This window comes from Drosophila virilis, chromosome 4 (assembly GCF_030788295.1).
Source record: "Drosophila virilis strain 15010-1051.87 chromosome 4, Dvir_AGI_RSII-ME, whole genome shotgun sequence".
Lineage (NCBI taxonomy): Eukaryota > Metazoa > Arthropoda > Insecta > Diptera > Drosophilidae > Drosophila > Drosophila virilis.
In genome coordinates this window covers 6,446,566-6,474,083 of record NC_091546.1, presented here as the reverse complement: position 1 = coordinate 6,474,083, position 27,518 = coordinate 6,446,566, and the positions used below count along the sequence as shown (strand labels likewise).

Sequence of the window (27,518 nt, the reverse complement as noted above, 5' to 3'; positions counted from 1 at the left end):
GATAGCACAACAGCCGCACGTATTCCATTTTCAGCGGATGCCTTCAAGTGGTTGCCGGCGAGTTTCGAGTACAGATATTGCTGTTTGAAGTGGTTAACGGCAGGTGGTGCGGCTATGCGGAACTGATAAATGAATCAAATATGTGTGTCGGCCAGCACAAACGATTCATAACATGCCCAAAAGCGGGCTCAAATCCTGGCCAGAGCGTGGAGTAACTAAAGCAAAAAATAAACACATGTTTCATACACCTGGTTAGAATTGGGAGCCCTTAAAGCTTCGTTTCGTGACACGAATTGGATGTGGTTCGTGCTCGTCACGACCTTACACGCACATGTAACTCATATAAATCAACTAAAGTTTGAAAATTAATAAAATAGAACTGATAATTTGTAACATAGGCTTTTATAATAAGCAACAACTATTATAAATAAATATATAAGTAAGAACAACGTGGAATGCCATCTCAGTTTGATCGTGCACTGACCTTGGCCTTGCCAGTGCAAAAGAGATGCAGTATTTTTCAAGGTTAATTATGCATTTTCAATAAGATATTGCCAACACATGCAATTGCAATATTAATACTGTCTTTTTGGGATTTTACATCAAGCGCGGTATTTTTAATTGATTTCTTATCGACTATCGATATTTGTGCTTTGATTTTTGCATGTCGCTTTTATTGTACGTTTCTGACGCCGCGATGACAAACGAGAACGAAGAGAGAATGGAGAAAACGTTCGCGCGTGTGCTAATGGCAAAAGCGAATTGTGATCAGTTTGCAATGAATATAAATAAAGTTCAAGTGATACGTAAACCTAATTAATATAATGATTATACAAAGTGCAGTTTAAGTGTGTGTGTGTGTGTGTGAACATGCGGGAGCCGCTTCAAGCCTGCAAAAGACATTGGCCACAGCCCGTCAGGCTGGCTGCAGAACAAAATGCGAGGCGGCGCCGGCTCAGAACATTGTTGCCATGTTTGTGCAGTGCGTGTGGCGTGCGGCTTGTGGCGCTTTGCGTGTTTCGTGTTCATGTGCCGGGCAGCATCCCCAAAACGATAGAGTAAGCGAGCGGTGCGGGAGGGGGGGCAAACATGCCAAGTCGTAGCGTTGAAAATCTTAACGTGATTTAAGCATCGTGACATTGCCGGCAACTAAACTGAAACGAAGGCGGGCGCAATGCCAACGTCGCTGACAGCACAGTCAGCGCAGACAAATGGTTGCGCGGGGGCGAAGTGGTCGTGCGGGGATGTGGCGCGCGGGACAGTTGCTGTCCGCACAATTGGCACGTAGCTGCCAGCATGTCGCTGCATAAGCCCGTGCGTGTGTATGTGTGTGTGATCAGTTTTAAAGCAAAGATGGCCGCGTGACGATGTTTTTTTTTTCTTTCTCTCTCATTCTAATGCGAGCGCGAACTAGACGACACGCACGACTTTGCAATGTTTTGCATGCCTGTTTTTTTTCTTTCAATGTGCTTTGTTATGAGTTTACGGTTACTTTTGAAGAAAATCTTTAAATTGTGCGACTAAAAATAAAGAAAAATTAATTCAAATTCACATTCTGCCAATTTTTTAAAATATTTTTTTTCGTGAAGAAATATTTTTGTAGAAAAATTTGTATTATTAATATTCAGCTAACTGTGTCTAATTGTGATAACATGCAAAAGATTTAAGTTTTTTCAAGACGTACATAACATGCCAAGACGTGTTTATTCGTGTCACGACACGCGCTTGACTCCAGTGGAAAGTGCCTTGCGTCGCGGCGTTTCTCTCATATTTTGACAAAACTCAACCAACTGCTTCAGTGCCTCCTAATCAGCAGCGTTCCACGTTGCGGCACGCTGACTTTGATGTACTTGCTATTTAAGTGCATAAGCGTCCAAAGAGCACGAAAGAGGGCGAGAGTGAGAGAGCGAGTGAGTGGGAGAGAGAGCGCGGCATGGCTGAAACAGAATGGAGCCTTCGCTCACACGTGACACAAATGGGTAATTGCTCTTTGACTATGGCCTAAAATGTGGGCCGCTCTGTGGTAATGGTTTCTCTCGCCCCCCATTCCCCTTCGAGCACCAACGAACTTTAAACTTTAATTCAATCAGATGTTGTTGCACATAACCGCAAAATGGCTGAGCAAAGCTCTAGTACGGCATTTTTTTTTTACAGTAGCTTCTCAAATATTGAACTACCAGAAATATACTTTGACAGGAACTTTAATTGTTATTTTTGAGTGAATTTCAGAATTTCTATTTAGGAATAAAATATTTTTTTTTCAATTAGAATATGATATTAATTAATAATGCATTTTGTTTTTATGGTTTTTTGAATTTTAGATAGCGAGTGATTACTGTATTTAAATGAAATATGTTTTTCACTTTCGAGTAATTCACAATGTGTTTGCAATTAATTTAATTATGTGTGTGCACAGAAGCAATGTTAATTGAATTAATTTATTGTTTATTTTTTCCACAATTTAAAAGCGCAAAAATAATACAAAAAAATGTAATAAAAACTGCATAATAAAGCCCGTGTCACGATCACGCACGAATAAATCACGCGTTCGGTTTAAAAATAAACAAAATTTGACACACGTTGAAAAAAGAGAACAAAACCAAAAACAACGTCGCCCAAAAATCGATGCACAAAAAGTGTGCACATCTATTTGAATATGTTTTCGGGCTCGTTTCGTATTTTTTTTTTATATTTTTTTTCTGGTGTGCCAGCAATGTGTTTCGATTTGTGTGTTGTCGCGTGAAAAAAATTCGTTGACAGCCGTGAAAATCTTCAAAAATGTGCAAGTGTATACGTAAAAAGTCTGGCTAGAATGAGATATGAAAAACTGCGGTTCTATGTGATATTTTTGAAGTGCTCCAAAAAGAACTCGCTGAGAAGTTGAGCGTTAGCTTACAGCTGTTGCAAGGTAAGTGAAGAACGCTTCCACTTAAATGTGCGGAAAATACGTGATTTCCTAATGTAACTCATTAAAATCCCCAAATTATTGCAAACTCAAGCCAATTGCAAACTTTGTGCAAACTTCTGTAGAGCTAAGCTTGTGGGTTAAGTGTTAGCCATTATCATATTTGCATAGTTTGGCCGCACTGCGAGACGTGTCCTGTGTCCTGTGTGCTACAATTGTCATTTCGGTGCTGTTATCCTAACCCTATCGGGGGCAATGCAACTCATCCATGCGAATTGTGTTAAACAATTTGTTGGCCATGTTCTGGTTGTTGCTGCAGGCGCAAACTGATTTAACTTATCGCGCTTGCCACGCGCCAGTCATGTGAAAACAAGCGAGCGACAACAACAACACCTTGTTGCAGGGACACACACGCACACACACATGCACGCACACGCAGTTAGACTCGCCATGTTACAATTACTGGCGGCAACATGTTTGTGCCACAAGTGCGGCAGACAGCGCAACAAGAGGCAAGTTTCACCCAATATTTATAATAAATATCTACTGACTGGCGCCCGTTCGGGTCCGCTATTTGGCATTTGGATTTGCGAATTTGGCTGGAAATGATTTACGACTGGCCCGGACATGCCTCTGTCCATAATCCCTTTACTCGCTTCGAGCTCCCTTTAAGTATAAATACTTTATGAGCCGATTTTCTATGAAAATATATTGACCATATCTTTCAGAGATTTATTTGTGCTTTAAAGTTTCGGAGAATTGTGCACTTGGGTCTGTTCGACTAGAAAATACGCTGTACTTGCACGTTAATTCATCAATTACTAGTTAATTAATTGTCCAATTGTTAAATATTTGGCTGATCTTCATATGGACATGTGCACGTAGCAAAAACCTTAACTATTCCTTGTGGATTTTCTATTGTTTTCGGGTAGGAAATAGGCGTCGACACAGGCTCAAAAATTGAAGGTAGAGCTCAATAATTTCAATTTATATCGATATGTGTAACGCAAGGTAGAAGACATCTCCGAACTTATCAAGTATATATATTCTAGATCAGCATCAACAGTCGAGTTGATATAACCAGGTCCCACTGTCTATCCTTTCATCTTTTGTTTCTATGCGAACTGATCTCTCAGCTAACTGTCAGCCATTGTGATGAAACTTGCAAAGGTCTCCTTTGAGTTGCAGGCATTACATAGATTTGCGGATCTGACCAATATATCATAGAATCCGATCGGTCGAAGTGTAAATTCTTGTAGGGAAAACTCTTTTGTTATCATCATCTCATCATCTCAGCATCTTGGCCAAGCTAGGCATTTTTGAATGTCCCCAAAACTATGCAACATATTCTCAACTTTGAATTTTGTATAACGCTTCTTATAGAGGATATAATAAAATCTCATGTAGATCGCGGTACAATATTAGATAGCTCTATAGGAAGAAAGGCTTAACTGTTCTCACATATATGCAAAGCCGCGAGACAAATGTCTAAAAGGGTATCGGATCTTCGGCTTTGTAAAAATATTTGACCTATTTCGTTTCAAGTTCCATTTTAAGGCATCCAAAAGCCCTTTGTTTGTCTAGTGTACAGCTGCCCTTGCACGCAAGAGTATCTTATATTCGGCTTTCTCAAGATAACTGCGATTTCTATTGTTTTACTTGTCTTCAACTCCTTCGCAAAAAAGTCCTGAGCTGCCGTCAGCTCGTGTGAAGTTTATATGCCAAAGTAAATTTTGAGCATGCTGTGCACCTATATAAGCCTCATAATTTTGTCATTTTTCAATTGAAACTCATAACATATGTAAATGTATGTGACTGGGTTGTGCACACGCACACCCACACACTCGCACACGCACTCCCACAATAAACATAAGCCTCGACGTGTGCTGCAGCTGCTTGTGTGTATTTTTCGTATTGCTAACTGGCTAAAATGCTATGCCAGACAGTCAAAAAACATAAATCTGCAACACTCGAACAACAACAACAGCAACAAAACAACTAACGAGTAAAAAAGTTGAAAATGTTCAAGTGCTCGCAGTTGCCGGGATTTCGAGTCCCAAAAAATTCGAATTCGAATAGAAATAGAAATAGAAATAGGTAACTGTTATCCGACTGTTGCCAAGTTATGTTGCTTTGCATTTTTGTGTTTGATATTTTTGTTTATTTTTTGTTTTGTTTGCTCTCTTTTAGTTTTTCGTATTTGCTGAATGCTCGATAGTCATAAATATGCCACAAAGGCAACAACAAATTTTTACTGAATTTATTTCGTATATTTCTATTTTTGCACTCGCTTTTTATACCCTATAGTCATGCCCCGAACTCACAAAACTATGCAGAGTGTATGTGCACTTGATCGGGACAATGAGCTGGGTATATTGCCCTTCAGATTTGTGTCGATTTTCAGAGGGCCTACGAGTTGAGACTTTAATGCTTTAATAATTGATTTTATAAACAACCAAAAAATTAAAAATATAATATAATAATAATAACAAAAATAATAATAATAATGAATAATAATAATAATGAATAAGAATAATAATGAATAATAATAATAATGAATAATAATAATAATAAAAATAAAATTAATGATGACAATGACAATGACAATGAAAATGAAAATGAAAATGACAATGCCAATTACAATGACAATGACAATGACAATGACAATGACAATGACAATGGCAATGACAATAATGATAAAATTATAAATGAGAACAACAATGATAATAATAATAGTATAAATGAGAAAAATAATGATAATAGAAATGAAAACAAAAACAGTAATAATAATAATAATACAAACCGGGGTTCGGGGCTGATTAGAGGGTATTTCATTGTTGGGCTCTTGCGACCGAGAGCGCACTTGCCTTTTTTTGGTTAGTATCCGCTTTATTCCGTCTGTGTCTTAGTTAACCCGCCCCTGACTTTAGATAGGTAATAAAAAATGGCTGAACATAGAACGCGAAAAATATAAAAAATACGACTAATAACAATGTCTTTGTGTTTGAGGCTCGGCCACGCCCACACAATTTTATCGCGCACACCGAAAAAATTGTGAAATGCGACTTGGAAGGCAACAAAAACCAAATGGAAAAAAGGCCAACGTCCTGGCAATGTCCTGGCAAATCCACTGTCCAGCTAACAGGCAAGTTTGCCCTGTTGTTGTAATCAGCAATGTTGTTGTTGTTGTTGTTGTAGTTGTCCTTGCTGAAGCAATAGCAACCGCAAAAGCCGCAGACAAACAGTTTGTTGGCCTGCGGCTTGGCTTTCGGGTGGCATTGAGGCATAGCGGGCGTGTCCAAGCGGCCAAGTTAACGTGCATTCGGTTTATGAATACAGTTTTGACTGCAAGCGTTCATTCGCAAAAATGCAAACCCCTCGCCCAACGTCTAGAGTTGTGGCTCCACAAACACACGAACACACGAACTGAACTACAATTGCAAGACTTCTATTTAACGCAATTTTTCCATCAATTTATTCACTTCCTCTTGCTGCTGACCGTTGCCCATGAAAATGGGCATCTCTCAAGTTTTTTATTTCATATTGTTTGTTTGGGGCTACGCAAAATTTTAATTGCCTAACTGTTTTGATACTCGAAAATTTTGTTTATTTTCGTTTAATTTGGCAAAAGTTAAACAAATGCTGCCATTTTTTTCACGTTAAAGTTCAACAAATTTTCAATATTATTAATTGGTTATTAGTTTGCAAATGGAGTCTTTGAATTTTGCAGAAATTTTTACAATCGACTTTTGCTAATATCAGTCCATTAGTCAGTCAATCAGCCAGTTAGTCAGCCAGTCAATCAGTCAGTCAGTCACTCAGTATGTCAGCCACTTAGTCAATCAGCCACTTAGTCAGTCAATCAGCCAGTTAGTCAATCAATCAGTCGGCCAGTCACCAAGCTCGTCAGTCAGCCAGTCAATCAGTTAGTCAGTCAATCAGTTAGTCAGCCAATCAGTCAGTCAGCCAGTAAGTAAGTTAGTCAGTCAATCAGTCAGCTAATCATTCACTCAGTCAAACCTTTTTGTATATAGAAATAATTGGAATATATTTGGGGTCCATTTACACATTTTCATTTTCATTTACATTATGTGAAAGGGAGGGGTGTGCTGCTCCCCTTCCCCCTCACAAGTGCAGCCCCTTCGTGTCGTTAGTTTGGCTTTATTGATATGTAAATATCGCACACTTATGCACAGAAAACTCAATTCTTAACATTTTCTTTTTTTATATTCTTTCACATGCTCTGAAAATGCTGCGCACGTCGCGCAATTATGGCTCTAATATGCACTTGACAATGTAATGACATTTATTGAGCGGCATCTTCTGCTGCTGCTGCTGCTTCTTCAGCTTCTTCTCCATCAGCTGCGAGGCGAGTCGCGAGACGATTGTGAAGTCCTTCAGCTAGCGGATGCTGATTGAAAGTGTCAGCAGCGTGACAAGGGGTCTGGGGTCTGGGGTCTGGGATCTGGGGTGTGGCGGCATCTGCAGCAGACGCTATCGAAATGTGAAAGTATTTCGTTGCGCCTTGGAGCGCTGAATAGCGTTAATTCCATGCTGCTGACATGGCAATTGACAAGTGTCGGCCCTGGGAAGCGAATGTCGGTCTGTCGTGTCTGCGGTCTGTAATATTTGTCAATACGGCACAAAAGCGCGCCATTTATTAATCAAGCCATGTGGAAGCCAATCAAAAGTGGAGCCGAAGCCGTTGCGGTGTCTGATTGCCAGCTCTTCTCTCATGTCACAAAAGCTCTGCCACCAGCAATGCCCATCCAATGCTCAAACAATTCACCAATTCGAGATGTGCGCGTGACACGATGTTTTCGTGTTCAAAACCACAAAATAACACTCAACATATGAGTGAAATTTAATTTCAAATTCGTCGTATTTAAGTTCAAATGTAGGAAAAATATATTTTAAAGTTTTTAAACAACATTAAGGAAAAAGATTGTAGCACGGTCATACGTGTCGTAAAGTGTTTCGTGTTTGTTTCTAAACTGTGCTTCGTGTTTGTTTCATGAATTTGGACGGATACATATTCCTCTTTAACTCGAAAGGTTGCACTGTTTTCATAAATATGCTGTTAAATTTAGAAAAAATCTTTATAAAACATAAAAAATATATATTTATATATATATTAGGTATATGTATGTCTGTAAGTTTTCTTTCTTTAGTCTCACTTTTTTTTTATTTGTTGAGCCCTTGTCACAGACTGACTCTTCTTAACATACAGCTCTTAACAGTAATGCTTAACAGAGTCTTTAACATATAGCTCTTAACAGTAATGCTTAACATAATCTTTATTTCTATCCTCTTTCTTTTCTATTGTACATTGTGTTTGTATTTTATTTTCAATGAATAGTTCTTTTTCAAAATTGTGCAGTTCCAGCTTCGCAGCACATAAAATTTATATCTGATTCTCAGATTTTTAACTATTTTAATTAATCAGTCTAAAGCAAAAAATATAAAAAAAACTGTCAAATAGAAGCAAGCAAGTTTAAAGTGCACTTAAGTTCAAAGCAACACAGTTAATCATTTTAATTGAAAGTGGCTAAACTTGGCAAAAAAAAAAAATAAACATAACTGGGCAGCATATTTAATATGCACTTAATTAGTGAGGCAGTTAAACACATTATTGTTAATAACGTAATATATTTATACGAAATATAAAAAATATTTATAAATGTATACAAATTATAAAAAAAATATAATTATGTATATATCGTTAGCAAAAGGTATAAAGGTTCGTTTATTTTTATTAGGCCTCGAGCTCGTGTCGTGGCTTGTTAGAAAAAAAGGCGCCGATTGCCCATCTACCACGAAGTCCATCAATTGCCGCAAACCACGCGACGCGAACATCGCGTATACGCAATGCTGCAGCGTAGCAAATGTTTGCAGCTAACCTAATCAAACAATTTTCACAGTTGCATTAGCTGTTGCTGTTACCGCGCCGCCTTCCTGCAGCCTTCAGCTACATTTTGGCTGATTTTCGCCCCTTTGGCCCAAATTGTCGACATGCAATTAAATTTTCGCTTTGTGAGTTGCGTCAAATTATTATTTATCAATATGCATGCACTAGCATGCTCTCTGTCTGTGTATTTGTGTGGGTGTTTGTGTTTGTGTGTGTGTGTGTCAATTTCACTTGAAATGAAAAACTAACACACAGTTCATCTATGTAGTATACGCAGTCGCAGCTTGCGGGTGCTGCATGACAAAGCGGTAGAGATTACAGCTATAGCTACAAAAGATTTGCATACATTTTTTGTGCAAAGAATTTTCTGTGCATTTTTGAAATTATGTTAAGGCTTAGAAATTCTCAAGTTGGGCTTAAGGGAAAATCTGAAAAAATAACAAGTACATTTAAGAATGCAAAATATATAACGTTGGGAATTTATGAAAGTATAGTTATTATCAGAGTTCGATCTAGCTCAAATGCTATTAAATGTGCATGTCTGATGTCAAATTTGACAAGCACATTAACCTGTAGTCAAAGCTGATGGCATTTTCCTATGAGTTTCGATCTTGCTGTCAAATGTGAATTGGCTGTATATTTGCCTGTTAAATATTTAACATTAAGTTATACTACCACGTTGCACTTGCCGTTGCCACCCTGCAGGTTTTCTTCCTAATCTTAACATTTCGTTAAAACGAAACGTTAACGTAACTCCTAACATTTTCACACACGAAAAATTGAATTTAACTGTTTGTTAAATTGAACACAATTTAACTGTGACAGCCTGTTAATGTCTGTCAGCCATTCACCTTGTTTAATATTGTCACCTGCAAACCCATTTGGTTATATATAAAGCCACAGCTCAGCTTTCGACTTACGACATTTGCCCTTTTGTGAACATGCCCCAAAAGCTACCTACGATTTAAATTCGCATATCGTTTGTCTTTTGCCAAAGCGGAAGTTATGCGTTTATCGCCCGCCGGGGCGCTCGTTCAGTCATTGGCTTAGGCTAACAATGTTTGTGGATTTGGGGCCGCATTACGCGGAATTCGGGCGCAGAGTTGCAATTGAATGTGAATGTGTCTATGGAAATCGCAAAACTCATTTCCTAATGTCAGTCGAAAACGTGAACGCAAATGAAATGAAACGTAATGGAATGTACCCGAACTACAGCAGGATTGTGTGTTTATATTATTTTTGTGGGATACTCTCTATGTGAAAGGCCATAAGACTGTATTTGCTTTTGATTTATATGCATGCAGCGGCGCTTGGCTCATCCAGCTGCGATTATTTATTTGGCTCGTGAATGCGTTTTTACTGGGGGGCGGGGTCGTCTTGGCACATAATAAAATTATTTATTGCATTATAAATATTACAAGTAGCTCGTAATCATTTTTCAGCAAGAAAACGCACACACGCCCCCACGCCCCCAAACACACACACATACAAATTTCTTTCTAAGGCTCTTTTCAATTTCGATTTGCATCAATAAAAAGCCAACCCCGTTGCAGAAAGCAACAAAACAAATAAAATTAAAATAAAAATACAAATTTATAAAAGCGTTGCGTCAATGGGTAAACGAAGCATGGCGAGAAGTCCCCGGGGGGTTGCGGCCCTGTTAAGTGTGTGTGTCTGTTGTGTGATTTTATTGTTTATCGATACAATGCTCGTAAAATACCTGACACTGGCGCCATAAACACATATTCAACAGAGCTGAGCAAAATTCGATATGAAGTTGTGACTGGGCTGGCTAAGAAGTTACCGTAATACATACAGGTGCTTGTCAAAGTTAACAGCTGGCTTAACAGCTTGTTAAAGTTCATTATCTGTTATATTTGGCAAGCTGAGCTATCTAACTAGCCTAACTAACCTGGTAAATATTTTACTTGAAGTTAAATGTGCAGTGTTGCCACCTTTCATTGTGTTAAAGCTGAAACATATAGTTTTTGATAAAATCTTAGTTAATAATATTTTCTGGCGCATGTTTCTGTTAGCTGCCTGTCACAATTTTACATGATGACTAGCTGCCTTCCAAAGGTTTGACATGAAGACAAATTTATAGCTAGATAACTTATATTTTTAGAAGAATATTCTGTTACCTTTCGGGCATAATTTATCATGATAACTGGCAGCTCCAAAAATGTTTAACATGAGGATAAATGTACAGCGTTGCCACCTGGCGATTAACTGATGCAAAATATTGCTTTATTTGATAAAAGGTCAAATGAAATGAAGAGTGAATAAAATAAATATTTCGATCATCTCTGAGCTCCAATTGTGCGTATGCTCATTCGGGTTTATGTGGTTTCGCCTCTGTTTTTGTTACTGTTTCTGTTTACATAATTGAAAATTTCTAATGATTTTGCTCAGGTTTATTGTGCAAACAACCCCACACACACACACACACACACACCCGCACACACAGGCGCACAACTGCCTAATAAAATAGCCGCAACAGGCCCACACTTCGTTTCCTCTCAGACTGTGGCTGTAATGCCTCCTGCTCATTTTGGCATTGTTGAAATCCGCTTGTGTCGCTTGCGGCTGACACATTTTGCTTTTAAACTACAGTTACACACAAGTACACACACACACGCACACTTACTTGAACATACAAAAATGCTATTGCATAGTTTTGTGCGCTGGCCACGCTGCGTATGCGTTATAATTCCAGTTGATGCCTGTGGGCGTCATTCACATAAAGTGCTCGTGTGTCTATGTCGCATTGTCATTTGCTACCTAATCCCCACCGCCCCAACCCCTTTGCCTAACCGCCCTACCATTCAGGGAAAATAATATTTGCCCTAAACGGACAGACAGACGGCAAGTAGCAGCAAGAAGCAGCAGCAGCAGCAGTCTAGGCATCCATGCATCTACTGCACACACAGCACAAAAATGTGAGATTTTAAAATTTTAAATAAATTTGATTTTAAATTAAAGCGAACTTGGACTTAACAATAATGTTGGCTGGAAATTGTACCTAAGATATTAGATTCTAATCAAATTTAATGTTGATTGTGAGGTAAAATATTTAAAAAACTTAAGAAATTTAAAGCTTCTGACTTGCTTATATAATATTTACTGAATTTAATAAATTACAGATTATTGCAACTGATATGCAAAATAATGTAATCGAGCGATGCGAGGCATCATTCTTGCTATGATACTAAATTATGCCTAGGATATTTTATTTATATCTGTGCATCTTAAGCCAAAAGAAAACCTTACTAGCCAGTCGAAAACCTGATTTGGTATGAACTCCTAGTTTTTCAAACAATTTCTTAATAGATTTTAAACTGCCCCGTCTTGCAGATAATACTGCAAATCGTGCAGTAACAAATTGGCAAAATTGGAGCCCAAGCTTGAACCGATTTCGTTCAAATCTGGCTTACAGACTCGTGTATGCCATCATTTATTTTGTACAGTGTATTTAACCATAATATACAGCCTCATGGTGTTCTAAGTATATGCCCCGTGGCCGTAAATTTTTCATTAGCAAGTCAGCTTGTTATCATTGTTGTTGTTGTTGTTGTTGTTGTTCGCGCGTCAAAAGGCCGCCTTAAGTGCAGAAGGCGCGGTCATAAAGGCAACATCAGCAGTGTGCAAAATTTGTCAAAGGTTTTTATGTTAGCGAGCGGCGGGACAATATAATTGTTTTATGCGTCCTTTTTGTTTTTACTGTTTCTAACAAACTATTACCGCAAATGAAGTGTGTGTGTGTGTGTGCCCCGGGTCCCAAGCCAAGCCAAATGGCCAACAGGACTACAGGCGGCGGGCGTGACTCGGCGCTTCGACAAGCCCTTTTTAGTGGCAAGGACACGCGCCTTTGCCTTTCCGCCCCAGCTAGGCAAACAAATAAATCATACGCTTTAAGTCGAGCTGCAGTTGTGTGCCAAAGGGCATTTAAAGCCAAACAACAAACTGTGGCCGGCGAGAATTGTATTTCCAACTGATGAATGAGGCTTTAAGCAATTAAGGGATTGAACAACTGACTTACATTTATTAAATTTAAGTGTCAGTTCAATTGCAGACTCTGGATTTTAGTTTGAAAGGAGTCCATTTAAGTCATTGTGTTCTAATTGGAATGGCTCTTTCTGAAGGTATATGCAAAATGGCCTTGTGCAAATGTATAAAACAGGCAGAAGAAAGTATCTTCGGCCCAATAAAGCATTAATAGTCGAGACGATCTGGCCATGTCCGTCTATGAACGCGTCGATCTCGAAGCTTTGAAAGACTTACATGTAGGTCCTCCTAGAGCACACGCAGCATGAGTTTCTTTTCGATAGTCGATAACTTGCACCGTTTCCAATCAATCGACAATAATCGATATCGACATCCAGTTCTTTGGTTACCAAACTTCGCGTCTAACTCCCAGAATATTTAGATCAATTGTTCAAGTTACTTTCATTTCATAGCTATCGTTAATGTTGGTAGAAGTAGGTTGAAGGGATTTCTTATTACTCCTCTTTTACTTTTACTCTTTTATTCAAATAATTTTAAGCCACTTTTTATGCATTCAACGACTTGAAACAGAGATTCTTATACATTTATTTATGCTATTTTCTATTTGTAAACGGGCATTTTTAAAGGCCTGTGAAAGTTATTTTGTTTTATTTGTAATGTGTTTAATACGGTTGAAACAGTTCTAAAGAAGAGCATCGACAAATTTGAATAATTCATAATTTTTCACAGATTTCTGTAAGTTTTCATATTAATTAAATCGAATTCCTTAAATAAACATTGTTTGTCATCTCATGAGATCAATACGTAGCTCAGTTCACGTGTGCTTTTCGTAACTTTTCAATTTGCGATTGTTTTTTCCTTGATCTGATTCAACCACTCGAAATTCTTGGCTAATTAGGTAAATGCGTTGCTAAATCGAACTATGTCGATTGCAAAAACTTTGTTGAGTGTGCTGCGTAAATTAAGTGGCAAAAGTTACTTCTCGCAAATTTTACAGTTGACAAGCTCATGAAATGTTCGCGATAACAACAACAACAACAAAAAGAAGCAGCAGCAGCAACATCATCATCATCATCAGCATCAGCATCATTATCATTATCATTAAAATGCTTCTGCTGCTTATGCTTAACCCTTATCCCTTTGCCACATGAGCATAATCCCAAGTCCAACCCAAACAACATCACGTGAAAATCCATAATATTTGCACAGAAAAAAGTTAATCGAAACTGAAAAACTTGCGACAGCAACAACCAAAAGGAAAAACGCTGCAAAAGGGTACAGAAAGCAGAAAAAGAGTAGAAAAAAAAGTACGGAAAAACCTGAAAAACGTGCCGTGTATACATTGAGAATTCGCATTTTGAAAAGCTGAGTGTGTGTGTGTGTGTGTGTGTATCTGTATGTGTGTTTTTGTGTGTGTATCTGTGTGTGTAAGTTTTCGTCGTCTTTCCACCTTTTTTTTTTTATAGTTAGCATTGCAAATGTGCGCGACTTTTGGGACTTATTCAAATGTGAATAATATTCAAGTGTTTTGACTTGATACCAACTCAAAGAAACCAAAAGCTACAATGGCCACCCGAATTTGCCTTGTCATATGGAGCACTATAATTAGTCTAAATCAGGGGCAAAGTATACAAAGATTGTCGAGTTGAGTTAGTTGGCAGTAAAAGTTAGTTTTTTTGCGAGTTGAAAAGTTGTCAAAGAAGCCTGACAGCGAGTTAAGCCAGATAGTTGACTACTTCTATCAATGGATTTATGCCTATGCCAGTTATGTTTAAAGTTCCTAACTCAATTCTAAATTGTTTCTATATCAGCTCTAAGATAAATACCTAAAAAAGAAAACTGCATTAGCTAAAATTGACCTTCGGCTATAAAATGATGACTTGCTAACTAGAGTTGAGTTCGGACAGGTTGGACCTCTAGTTATTTTTGAAGCCTGTAAAATAGCTGCGTCAACTATTGGACAATATCTCAATATTGCACATTAACTCGAAAGTTTCTTTTGTTATTATCTGATATGTTTTATTTTACTGTATTATTATTTTTATTGTCTTAAATTGCATTAAGTAGTGTGGATTGCATGCGGAATGGCCACACAGGTTCTTGCTACCTAATCCTACTTCGTTCTCTTTCTGTTGAGCTCAGCTCTCCTGAGTTCCACCATTACTGCTGCTGCAAGGAGTTGGGCTACGTCCCATTTCTTTGCGGTCTGCTGATCAGGTTGTCCACCCTGAAGGGTCGGCCCAGCGCTTGTCAATCAGCTGTGAAAAGTGTGTTAGTGTGTGTGTGATTCATTGATAGTGTGTTTAACCACAAACACCTCAAGTTGAGCTTAATGTTGTTGCTGTCTTCTGTCACAGAACAATGGCAACAACAACAATAAGAGAAAACAAGAAATTTAATTTTTTTTTCAGCTTTGACGGGGGCAACGTCATGACAGCTCCGCCAGCCTTTTATTCGTGTTGCTTGCAGGGCCATTGCCATTTTATGAATAATTCATATCAGGATACGCACAGACAAGACGCACACATTCTCATATTGACACTCGTCGCGCTGCGTCTCTGAATTCACATTCTTGTGGCGGATACTCATCATCGTTTGGCGGCGTCATTGTCTCCCGGGTGCGCCTTTGTCTGCGCCTGTCACAGACTTTAACGCGTTTATACCCTGTAACGAAACGATATTGGATAATAATGGGCTATCAAATAGAGTTGATTAAAATTCCGCTCGCTCTGAAATGTTTTTATTTGCAGCAATAAGTAGGATTCCTTTCTAAAAATCTTGATTTTCGGAAGGTTTGGCAAGCTTAGGAAGTTTGCTATTGTGAACTCCCCAATCATAATCAAGAATCTATAATGCTGTCCTTTTTTTAAATCTATTTGTACCAGAAACTTACAAGTGCTTCTTCTTCTTCTTTGCAATTAACATGGATGCCCAACATAACCCTTCTCCCCATTCGATTTGAACCAATTTTGTGGGTGGAAGAAAAATATTGAATGAATCGTTTTTCGTGCGCTTTTAATTAAGTACAGTCTATAGTTATATCTGCAGGGTATCTGCTAGTTGAGCACTCGACTCGCTCATGCTGCCTGTTGTATTTTTCTTGTTCTGCTTGTTGGAATGCTTCCTTGTTTTTTGTTTGCCCTTCCCTGGCCGTGTCTTGCTGCATTCCTGTGTCGCATTTTTCGCTGCTGCCTTACGCGAAGCCTCAAAGAGTGAAAAATTCGCGAGTGCGTTTCACCTTGCGATGCTGCGGCTTTCTGACGCACTTAAACGCACACTTTTACGCACATTAACACGCACACTCGCACGCAGAAACACACACGCACCTTGTCAACTCGTTGGCTGCTGTTGCATATCGCGCGGCTTGCTTGAAGCTTTTTTATTTTCACCTGCTTTTCGAGTCGAGTCGCTACACGTGTGACGCAAATCGCCAATTGGCCAAACCGCCGTTTTGTGGTTGTTGTGGCCGCTGCTGCTGCTGCTGCTGTTGTTGTTGTTGTTGTTTCTACCTTGTTGCCGAATTTGCTGAGCAGCAGCAACTGCAACCCGAAATGTGCGACAGTCGACAGTTGGCCCAGCTGCAATGTGCAGACATTGACTCATTATGCCCTCGCTAGATAGGATCCAGCTGCCGGCTAATGAAGTACACCGCTACCGTAATCCCTATTGAACTATGCATATGCAAAGAACAGCTTAACTTTGAATTTGTAACTATAACTTCGGCCCGCTTGCTTCAACATATCTATGTTAAAAGTTGAGTGTAATCCGAAAATGGCGTGCTTTGACTTATATTGATTTAATAAATGTTACACAACTGACGCGATTTTGCCAGCTATGTATCCATATCTTTTTTATTTTCATGTATGCCAGTCAGTATTTAACATGCAGTAGAGCCGCCTATTAACAGATCTACAAATTTACATTTCAAGATAACATTTATATATATGTTAACTTGTTTGCCTGTTAAAGTCGAATTTGTCTTTATCATTTGCTTCTTTTATTCTTTTACTGTTGTCATTTCTGTTCATATTTAACATTTCTATCTGAAATGTGGGCTGTAATGCATATATAGATATGATATTTATGTGATACGCAAATGATACGTAATATTTTCGCTAAGCGCTTTACCTTCTTCACTTTTATGAAAGCTGTGATGCCTGTCACTATTTAACAGGTTAGCACTTTAATATAACATTTTATAAGTATGTAGACTCGTGTGCCTGTTAAAGTTGACCAGGACTTTAACTATGTTGCTTTCAAACACCTTTAAGACAATTAATTATAAAAAAAATCAACAATTGCCCTCCATTAGCGCCAAGCATAACATTTATGTTAACATGTGCAGTGTATGTTAGCTTTGGACTTGCCAACAGAGGCCTACGTAGCGCCCATTTGTTGGTCGTTTCATTGTTGCGCAGCTAAATGAACTTAAATACAGAATCGACCTCTGCACATGCCACAGTCAGATGTGATTTTAAAGTGTTGCTGTTGGTGTTTGGATTTGTGTTTGGTTTTGGATTTGATTGCCGGCTCCATTAGGAAGCTATTGACCAGCAACGACCTGCCCGACCGCCAGCCAAACTCTGCAATCTACTGCCAGGATTTTTGTGCTGCCCATGACTTGGCTGAATTTAAAAGCTGATTTGGATTTTTGCTAATGCGGCAAGAGCTGGTAATGGGAAGCGGGCGCATGACAGTGCATAGAATAATGTGTTGCATGTGTTGCTGTTGCTGTTGCTGTTACTGATGTTGTTGTTGTTGTTGTTGCTATTATTGACGCTTAATTAAAACAAAGCAACAATTTATAAATTGTTTTCCAGTTGGTTCTGTTTCGATTGTGTTAATATGTTTTTAGTGTGTCATGACAAACACACAAAAATTTCTATTCAAAAATGTATGGCTCATTAATCAGCTAATTGCCAACGAAAATGTTGTGTTTAATATTTGATTAACATTTATAATCCATTATGAATATTTAAGCTAACATTTCATTTCATAAAGTTCATATTAATTGTGTGTAGATACACAAAATACGTCTTTGTGTGTGTAGGAATTATATTAGATTATCTAAGGAGTTTATTTTATTTGGTGTGTGCATATCTAAAGCAAAACTTAGTATCCTTTAAAAACATGAGACTAGAAAGAAAATCAACTTAACTTTTCCCAAAGCTTTTAAAGTATTTAAACTCTGCGCATTCATTAGAATGCCTATTGGACTTGCTGCCTATTTAAAAAAAACTTCCTGCATGACAAGCTTCAATTACCCGATAAAACAGCCAACATGTTCAATCGTCTCCCAGCAAGCATAAAAAAGAGTATGTTTAGAATATTGACATATCAGGCTATTGTTTGCATATAACAATTCAATAATCTTTTGTCTATAAAAAAAAGAGTGCACCTGATTTATGTACGTGGCACGTGCCGCGCAAATTACTGACCTACGCTCACATGGCTAAACAATAGGCTGTTATATTATTGTTGTTAGCCTAGGCTAACAGCAAAGAGCGCTGTGCTGTTACGCCGAATGTTAAATAGTCAGAGCGCATGCTCTTAAAACGCTTAACAGCGACTGTTAAAATTTGTGACTCTTTCATGTGTTATGGGAAATTTGCTCTTTGCTTAAAGCGCGCGCTCTTCAACTGCTGTTAACAGTTGCTGTTATTAGTTGCTGCTGTTAGCTGTTGTCCTTAGCAGTCGCGTACTATGTAAAGGCTTCTGCTTGTAAATGCATAAATCACAGCGTTCGCTGACAGCGTTGCCTGCTAACGGCACCCGAACGCCTCCCCTGGGCTGCTGGCCCGCCAATCCCGGAGCACGCCTGGCGTACTGTGTGCCCCAAATGTGCATTTAAATTAGCCGAACGCATTTCGAGCCCCCCCATCCGCAATGTCATTTCTATGCACAGCGAATGCATAAATCATTAACCAGCCCCTGCCGCAAAAATAATAACAATAATGCTTAAAACTGCAATAGTCGACGACTGCCACACAATGCCCATGTGGCATTTGTGCGGCAAAACCAACCCGAATCGTCCCCCTCATCCACAACACCAACCCCAGCAACAAACACCGCTTGCCGGCCTGTTGGCCATGTGCAACCAATTACAGACATTTCCGGCAATCAGTTTTTAGCGTGCGGCCCACAATTGCAACAATCGAGGGCCATATCGTGTCGTGTCGGGCCGTGCCGTGCCGCCCACCCGCAATCAGTAGTTATAATAATTTCAAAATTTTTGTTTGCCAATTCAATTCGTATCGAAATGTGCGTCGTTGACGTTGACATGAGCCAAGCTAACAGCATGCATGCCAGCTGTCCCCCAACTCTGTCTTTCACCCTCGTCTCGTTCCCTTTGCTTTTGCCATCCCCACGGATGCAGTAAAAATTTATGCTCGCTCATAGATCATGCAACAGCGACACTTGCAACGGAGCTGTTAGTGTTAGTGAGACAAACATTGCACCTACATATATTTAGTTTTGCCATTTGCATGTGTTCTCAGAATCAAAAACTCTTTCATTTCAACAAGTTTCTGAAAGTTTAGATGTTGTTAATTGCAAGCTAGAAAGTTTTTCATTAATAAAATTATTTTATATTCATTTTCCCCAGGTCTTTACTCTTCAAGGGTCTATTTCACTTTGTTTACAGATGCTTCAGTGTTAAATTGCGTCAAGTTGAAAACTGCAAAGAGCTTAACAATTCATTGCCTACTTTTAAGCGTTAAATATTTTGAATGGATGTTATTTACGTTGTGAGAGGATGATTACCTTTAGTTGGTATATATGTTAAATTAAGTGTGAGTATTTATTCTTTAGACTCACTGTTTATTTGGTCTATGTGGCACTACATCATCCTAACACCAAATGCTTAATCTCTAACATTGAATGCTTAACACTAAATGCTTAACATAATCTTTAACATACATGGGACGCGCTGCTAGAGTGACCATGTTTACTTCTGTGAATGCCCGTTATTGACAATGTAACGTCAATAAACAACTAAAACGTTTTCTTACTCGATATTTGTCTAATAGAATACAGTTAAAATCTTTGTCCTAAGATCAGAGTTCGAGGTGTGAACATGGCAGGGCCTTGATTATCTGTTATCTACAGCTCTTAATACCCTGTTAATACCCTAAAGCTCAATATATGTTTACATTTCATTTGGAGTATGAATAATGATTGCTTTCACTTGATATATTAACAAAGCGAATTTATCTCAGTTATAATAATGTAATATGTTGCAATATTTAAGCGCGTTTTAATATTTTTATGGAAAAGTTTCAAAGTGAATTGGGTTTTCGGTGCGCTGATACTTGATACTTAACATTATTTGTATTATTTTTGAACGAGTTTCAATAGACTGCATTTCACATTTAACTCTTATATACACACGTGTTTAAAGTAACATAAAAACAAGTGCAATGTAGTCGGCAATTAGCGCATTTATCAGAGACAAAAATGTATCATATTTAAGGTTTAATTGATCAGAACTTCATATATTCTGGCTACGCTATGCTATCTATATAGAGTCACATATGCGAACATTTCGGCATTTAAAACTTAAACCACATTCATTTCCGTGAGGTTTCGGACATTTTGAGTGTTGCCAGAACAGCTACGATACGGAATGGTATGTGTTGCACCTCAATCCAATGCCAATCTGCAGTGCTCAGCGTCAGTTGACCGCACGGCTGACTGACCTCGTCTCCAGTTGCCAGTTTTCGCTAGCTTCAGTCCATTTTTCCGGTCCAGCTGTCTGTCTGTCGCTCTGTACATCTGTCCCTGTGCTCGACTGTCTGTTTGGCTGGCACTCGTTCAGGAAATATGTCAAAATCGTATTTGCATTTTTTTCTCATTTCGCTTTGCACTTTAACTCGTAACGTGCATTTCCCTGCAGCTGGTGTATGCCTAGGTCTCTTAATTGAAATCGATATGGTCTCCATTTCAGCTGATCCATATTTCTAATCCAAATATTGACTTCCAGCTGCAGTTGACCTTGTGTTAATTACGGCTTAAATAATTGTTAATAGAATACAATAGTCATGTCATCAATGTCAATTACTGACAGTCATTTTGACTTTTATTATAGAGACACCCGCAAAAAATAAATGCTAATTTTCTTAATTGAAATCAGTTGCCTGCATTTGATTTGTGCCAATAACCACGCAAATCCCTGTCAATTGAAAAGCTTGAACACAACACACAAAAAAAAAAAAAAAAAAACATTTACAACTCGAAATAGACAGCAATTAGTTTGAACAATCTATGGTAAAAAATCACTTTATCTATGTGCTTTTTATGCATTTTTATAGAATCTGTGAAAGTTGCGTAAATAAAAGGGTATATTAATTTTATGTATTCATTCAAGTTGGCTGCTGATTTGATGAGCATTGTATTAATCATATTAGTTGAATTTTGTGTTTTCTGTTTTTCTAAAAAATCGATTTTTAATATGATGCATTCTGTGATTTCTCTTAACATTTAGTACATGGATATATTTGAATGGCATTCGGTTAAATTATTGCCTAACTTCTAAACAGATTACAGGGTATCTTCTGTTTCCCATTATTCGATTACAGAATTATTAACAAAATTGTGCAGCTATTGAGAAATGGAAATAGATATGCATGTAATAAACGAATAGCATCAATGCAGTTGATGGCAAAATTTAATAAACTTTTTGAAAAGGATTTGTCACTATCAAATGCAGCAAAAACCTGAGAAGCACACACAAATAAATAGAACGAATGAAAGAGAAATGTTTTGTTCGAAAGCCGAAGAAAGGATGCCTTCAAATTCTGGGCACTGACAGACTACAAATAATTATGACAGCCTCAATGAAAGTAAAAAGAAAATAATCTTTGGCGCAGCCTTTTTGCAAATCACAGATAATGAATAAAAGTGCATTTCTTAGCAGCAAGTCTTGCCACACACCCTTCACGACTAATGGAAGTCAAATGATAAAATCTGTTAGCGAAAAAAAAAAAATAGTAATGGCTTAAACGGAGCCAGCTGCCAGCTAAATGAACGTCATAGATGCTAAGTCCTCTGACAGTTGGCGTTGCGAATCCAAAGAAGTGCATCGGAAGATGCGTTGAGTCTCTGTGACTGTGAATCCGACTCGGCTTGTCGGCAAATGTGCGTCAACAGCATTAAATTTGCATAGAATGCAGCTGACTTCCTGGTGAGCTACCGTTTTAATACCCTATAGTTGATCAAAATATTGGTGAGAGATTAATGACATTAACAACTTGATATAGTCATGCATATCTGACATATCCTATCTATAATAGATACAACAAATTTGATATTCAGGCTCTTGATTAGAATGCTTGTCTTTAATTTTTAGCATATTTTCATGTGTCGAGAAAAATGTTTTTAAATGTTATTTTATTTTGTTGCTCGAATATTTTAAAGGAACACTTCAGATATTATCTGCACATTTTCAGACATTCCTAGAGAGTATCTCTCAGTTCAGCTGATTTTCCCTTAGCTGTGCAATCCTGTTAAATATTCGCAGCGACAGCAAATGTAAACAACGTCTGTTGATTAAAAATGCAAAAATGATAGATAAAACGAATGTTAATTGAACATAACGGAGCAATTATGAAATATAAAAGAACTTAATAGAAATAACGTTATTGGTAAAAATTATAATTTATATAAATGATGGCAAGAAGCGCAACACTAATTAAGTTCTTTTCAATCAATACCATTTTTTATTAATTATAAAGCTAAAAAATGTAAAAAATATCTAAACCAATAAAGATATGATTCTAAAATAACTATTTTAGAATACGATCATTAAATATTTTATGCAACGATTTCAAAATACGATCCATATATAGAAGAAGTGGAAATATCATCTTTAAATATTTTTAAATACGATTTTTAATGCGTTTACAGTCAAAATTTCCGAAAGTTCAAATATCAGAGCAGATGCCCTACTCGTTTTTTCGATAAACTTATCTTTGAGTGAAGTAAAAATGCACTTTAAAGTGCCGCCTAAAAGTAAGCAACACTTTTTTGTCGTCACATCCTTTTGAGCGACAAATGTTGAGGAGAGTAGACGGCTCTAAAGGATGGCTCCTACGCTGTGGGGCGTCTGGGCGGGAGTCTGAAACTGACTCGAAAAATCAAAAGGCAGCTCTTGAGCCATTTTATTTATAATGAACTTCATTTGGGGCTTTGTGCAAAATACAAAGGCAAGCGAGAAAGGGTTTAATATCGTGTTCCGTTTTGCTGTTGTTTTTTCACTCTATTTCTGAGGGTGCTGCAAAAGGAAGGCAAAGGGAAGCATAAAAGCCAGTGCAAGGATTGCAGCGTCCTGCTACTGCTATTGTTTTAAGCATTTGTTATTGTTGTTGTCGTTGTTGTTGTTGTTGTTCCGGTTGTTGTTGCTGTTAAGATTAATATGCTGCCGTTTTCTACTACTTATGCTGCCTTTCAAGCTAGCCGTATTCTTAAAGGACGCACAGAGCACGTCCTGACAAGTTGCCAAGTGCGCATGTGTTCGTATAATGACTGCCATCTGTGTACGTGTGTGTATGTGTGTGTGCGTGTGTGTCTGCGTGTCTGCGTGTGCTGAAAACTTAAGTCATGCAGCAAGCCAGCGTAAGGCATGCTGCAGCAAGGCAAGCCAAACAAAATGCAACTAACAAACATATCCACATACACTACTTTAAAAAGGGATTTATTGTGCTACATGTGTGTATCAGTGTGCGTGTAAATATATGTGTGCGTGTGTGTGTGTGTGCCTTGATGCTGAATTTCAGCACTCAACTTGCCGCTTTTGCAACTATCAGTCCCAGGCAAAAGTCTTAACTGCTACAAAGCCCAGCCCCTTGCCCCTCCCCTGTGCCGAAAACCCTGCCAACGCTTTTTTGTGTCAAGAGCGAAAAGCCGCCTGTCTCACAAAACAGAGCGGAACGGCTGGCGGTTGGATGCGGCAGGCAGTATCCACCGAGAACCTAGCAATACCTCTCCAAAATTTTCCGCCTACATAGCCATTAACACAACTGAATTAAAACCCAACCCAACCCAACTCAACTGAACGGAACTTGCCGGCAATTACACATTATTCTGATAATATGATGCTTTTTATTTATAATGAAGTTTGCTTCTTTTATTGTTGTTTTCTCTCTCTCTCTCCTTTATGTGTTTCTCAAGTTGTTGCACCTCCCCCCTAAAGGCTCAATGCGCAAAGGAAAACTTTATAGCTCATGAGTGGCATGAAATTGTTGCTCACAGGCGAAATTTTGAGCAAAGTATTGTAGCATGCATCAACAATTTCATCAAAGATATTACAAAACATCATGAATATGAGGAATTGTTTAATAGTTTATCAAATTGGTTATGCATAAAATTATTCTAGACTTGCATTGAGAGTTTATGGTGAAGAAAAATAAACGCGCGCTCCATGGTTAGATATGATTGCAAACAATTGAGCCTGGCTTTTAGAAAAAAAGAAAAAATTAAATACTCATTTAAGTGCCCACCAAAATAATAAATCTAGCATAGATTCTTTCATCTGACAAACTGAAAATGATCGCAGCCACAAGTTTATTCAATTTGTCAATTTTGGCACTTACAATTTACAAGTAAAGTGTACAAAGAAAAAGTGAGAAAATGTAACCGAAACTGAAGCTACTGAAGGTTGCGTCTTTGCAGTATTTTCGTGATGTCGCCATCGCTTGTGCGGACCAGGTTAATGCTACTGCTGCCCGCCTGGCTGTGCCGCAGTCTCAGGGCAATGCAGGCTGGCGCAATAATGTCATCCACATGCGGCACCTTGGCCGAGACAGGCACACGCTCCAGGCCCGTCCATAATACTTGACGCTCCTGAACAGATTCCGTGGGTGTTGCTGCGATGGCCACCTCGAATGAGCCGAGGCGTGGCATGTTGTTCTCGTTCAAGCGCAGCTGCAGCTGCAAATCTGGCTGCAGTGTGCGCAACGCGTCCGCCAATGAGGCATGCAACTCCGTGGCGCGTCTTTGGTAGTCGGCATGGGCGCGACAGCATTCAATATAGAGAACTGGCTGAAGCGGATTCAATGGCGGTGTCGCACGTTTCTGCGACATGCTATCGCCTCAGACTCTCTGTGGCTTGGTTTCGGCTTCAGTTTGGTTTTTTTAATTTTTGAATGTATCTCAACATTTTTGCTGGTCTCAGGCACAGCTGAAATTTGACAGCTTACTGCCAGGCAGCTCTGCTCAATGTTGCTTATCGGGCGCTCGCGTCGCAGCTCCCTTGTGTGTCCGCCCAACCCCTCCACCCACACACACACACACACCTTCATAAATCAAGCCAAAGCGTATCTGACAAATAAATCTTTGAGCTGGCCTGTATTCATATACAAATGCAAATGCGCAATATGAGCGAAAAAAAACAAAAACAAGCGAGAAAATCTCAATGCCGCCCAGTCACAAAATGAAAATGTTGCCCACATTTAAATGCGAGCGTGTCTGTGTGTGTTATTAGCCCAAACCCCACTTGTCTGGCATAAAATTGCAAGCTGTCCACTCTTTAGCTGACATTTGGCCAATAGCCTTTGGCCGCCAGTTGAAAACTTTGTTCAATTTTGAGCTAAGCAAAACTCATAAAGCGTTCTATATATACATATACAATTTGAAATAAATAAACTTTGTAAATGCAATTCATATAAATTACTTTCTAACATGCATATTCTACATATATACATAAATAGATATTTATATGTATATATTTTTCAATAAACCAACTCGAAAACACAAAGGCGTCGTCGCAAGGGGGCACGGTTGCCAGCCAATGGGTGCCATCTATTCATTTTATTCACAGCTATTGAAAGCAGATCAGCGCTGCCAGCAAAATAAAATATAATAAAATATGAAAATACGTAAATAGAAAAGAGGAGAGAATGAATGAAAGCAAGCAGATGCAGAAGCAGCAGCAGCAGCCCAGTTATGATAATAAAGCGCTTTGCTTCATTTTGGCCAAAGGTCGCCAGACAGCAACAGCAAACGAGCCGGTTCAAAGCAATGCGAAATATGGCGTTTATTAAACAGACAGAAAGTCGCAAATTCAATATCGAACTATATATTTGAATTTATTGTGTTTGTGTTCAAAGTAGTAAAACTTGGCAGATGTTGGATCGCAGAACTTAGGCAAAAATAATTAAATTGATTTTTGAGAACAAACGATTAGAATTCGTCTCGATTGTGCTGACATTTGAAACACGCTTTTAATTTTGCATAATATTTCTCAAAATGTCTAAGCACATTGAAAAAAAAGCAACAACAGCGAGTGTGCATAGATTGAATAAACAAATACAATAAAAAAGTTCCACTAGTCAATTTTTGTTGTTTTTTTTTTCAAAACCAATTTAATGCAATTCAATTTATTTTTCTTACTTTTTTGCACATTGTAAAATATAAATGTATTCCTATATTAGGCTTAGTTACGAAATGCAATTGTCTGCCTTTTTTATTATTTATGTATATTTATTTTCTTCCTATTTTTTATTACAATTGGGAAATTGTGATAAAAGGCAAATCATTTTAAAATATTATTTACCAAGTTTTGATTTCTCTAAAACTGTTTCACTAAACATCTTTAAATCAACCTTAAAACGTATTTAAACATAATTCAATTCTATATTTTATATATATTTATCTGTATATACAGCGGATGCCCGACATTGCGGCATCCTGTGGCATTGACAGCCTTCAGCCTTCGGTAACAGTTTTTCACATCGGCCGTAAATTGGCCAATGCGTTTGTCCAGCTTTCCCTTTTTGCCATGAAATGCTGGGATTAAAAAGCGTTTTGCATGTCCATTACCCGTGGGGGCGGGAAGAGGGAGTTATGCAGTCTGTGGTTGGGCGGAAAGAAAACGCCGTAAACGAATTTGCGAAAATTATTTGTGCGCCTGGCCAAAGCTTGATTAAATTTTTGCTACGAGCCCGCTGGGCATACGGCATATTATATTTATACCTACTATATATATGTATATACATATACATATCTAGGGTTGGGCATCCATTGATACTTTGATTTCGGTATGAGGGGTGGGGGTTTGGCATTTCCCAGGCGCATTACGCAGTGCGTCTAGCAATAAAAGTGCTATTGCTATTATTGTTGTTGTGCTTTCTGTATTTTATTTCAATTATGAAAACTTTTTACGCGCCTCATCCACACAAAAAGCTGGGATAAATAACAGACACGCCCCGTAAATGGATTTTTGTGACTATGCCTGCAATTTCTTTGTGGTTTTGCTTCATCATTTTTTTTATTGTTTTTTTTTTTTTATTTTTACTTTTATTATATTCTCGCCCCCTTCCAAAAACTTTCATTTTGTCGTTTGTCGCCTTAAGTAAACAAACATTTATAGCTCAATTGTTTTTTGAGCGCGCAGCTTTCACGTGAATTGATGAGTTTTAAATTGTTTGCCTCGCCCATATTTCCTTTTCACTTTCACATTCAATTCGGTTTTTCTTCCTTTTTTATTTCACTTATTGCTGCCAATTATTTCAAAAACGTACAATTCGTTTATCTGGTTCAATTGAAACAGCTATTTAATGGAATTTCGTTAAACTTTAACTGTTTTAGATAATATTTTTGCTTTTTAAATTTAATTTTCAATTGATTTTTTCTCTTAAGCTTGTTTAGTGTGAAAATACCATCCTTTACCTGAAGAACTGTTTTTTTTTTGTTATCTGAAATTGA

General features: G+C 38.2%; 2 protein-coding genes across 9 annotated transcripts in view; one reads left to right on the top strand and one right to left on the bottom strand.

The window, feature by feature from the left end:
* The first annotated feature begins 680 nt into the window (after positions 1-680).
* LOC26531773 (uncharacterized) overlaps positions 681-27,518 on the top strand; it is a 255,554-nt gene continuing 228,716 nt past the window's right edge. For 6 of the 8 annotated variants that reach the window (XR_004304675.2, XR_011416678.1, XR_004304676.2 and 3 more), the window contains exons 1-2: positions 681-1,058; positions 2,469-2,908. The gene's annotated coding sequence lies outside the window, so the exon portion shown is untranslated. The remainder of the gene's footprint in view (positions 1,059-2,468; positions 2,909-27,518) is intronic. The other 2 variants (XR_011416677.1, XR_001450194.3) reach the window with 2 other exon arrangements.
* Positions 24,337-25,006, bottom strand: LOC6628270 (selenoprotein BthD). Its single transcript, XM_002052673.4, has one exon. It carries the CDS (start codon positions 24,894-24,896, stop codon positions 24,462-24,464), a length of 435 nt encoding a protein of 144 aa, XP_002052709.1. The 5' UTR covers positions 24,897-25,006; the 3' UTR covers positions 24,337-24,461.

What these genes read in the sequence shown, in the direction of transcription:
- LOC6628270 (XM_002052673.4), bottom strand. Translation starts at nt 24,896, where the DNA reads ATGTCGCAGAAACGTGCGACACCGCCATTGAATCCGCTTCAGCCAGTT.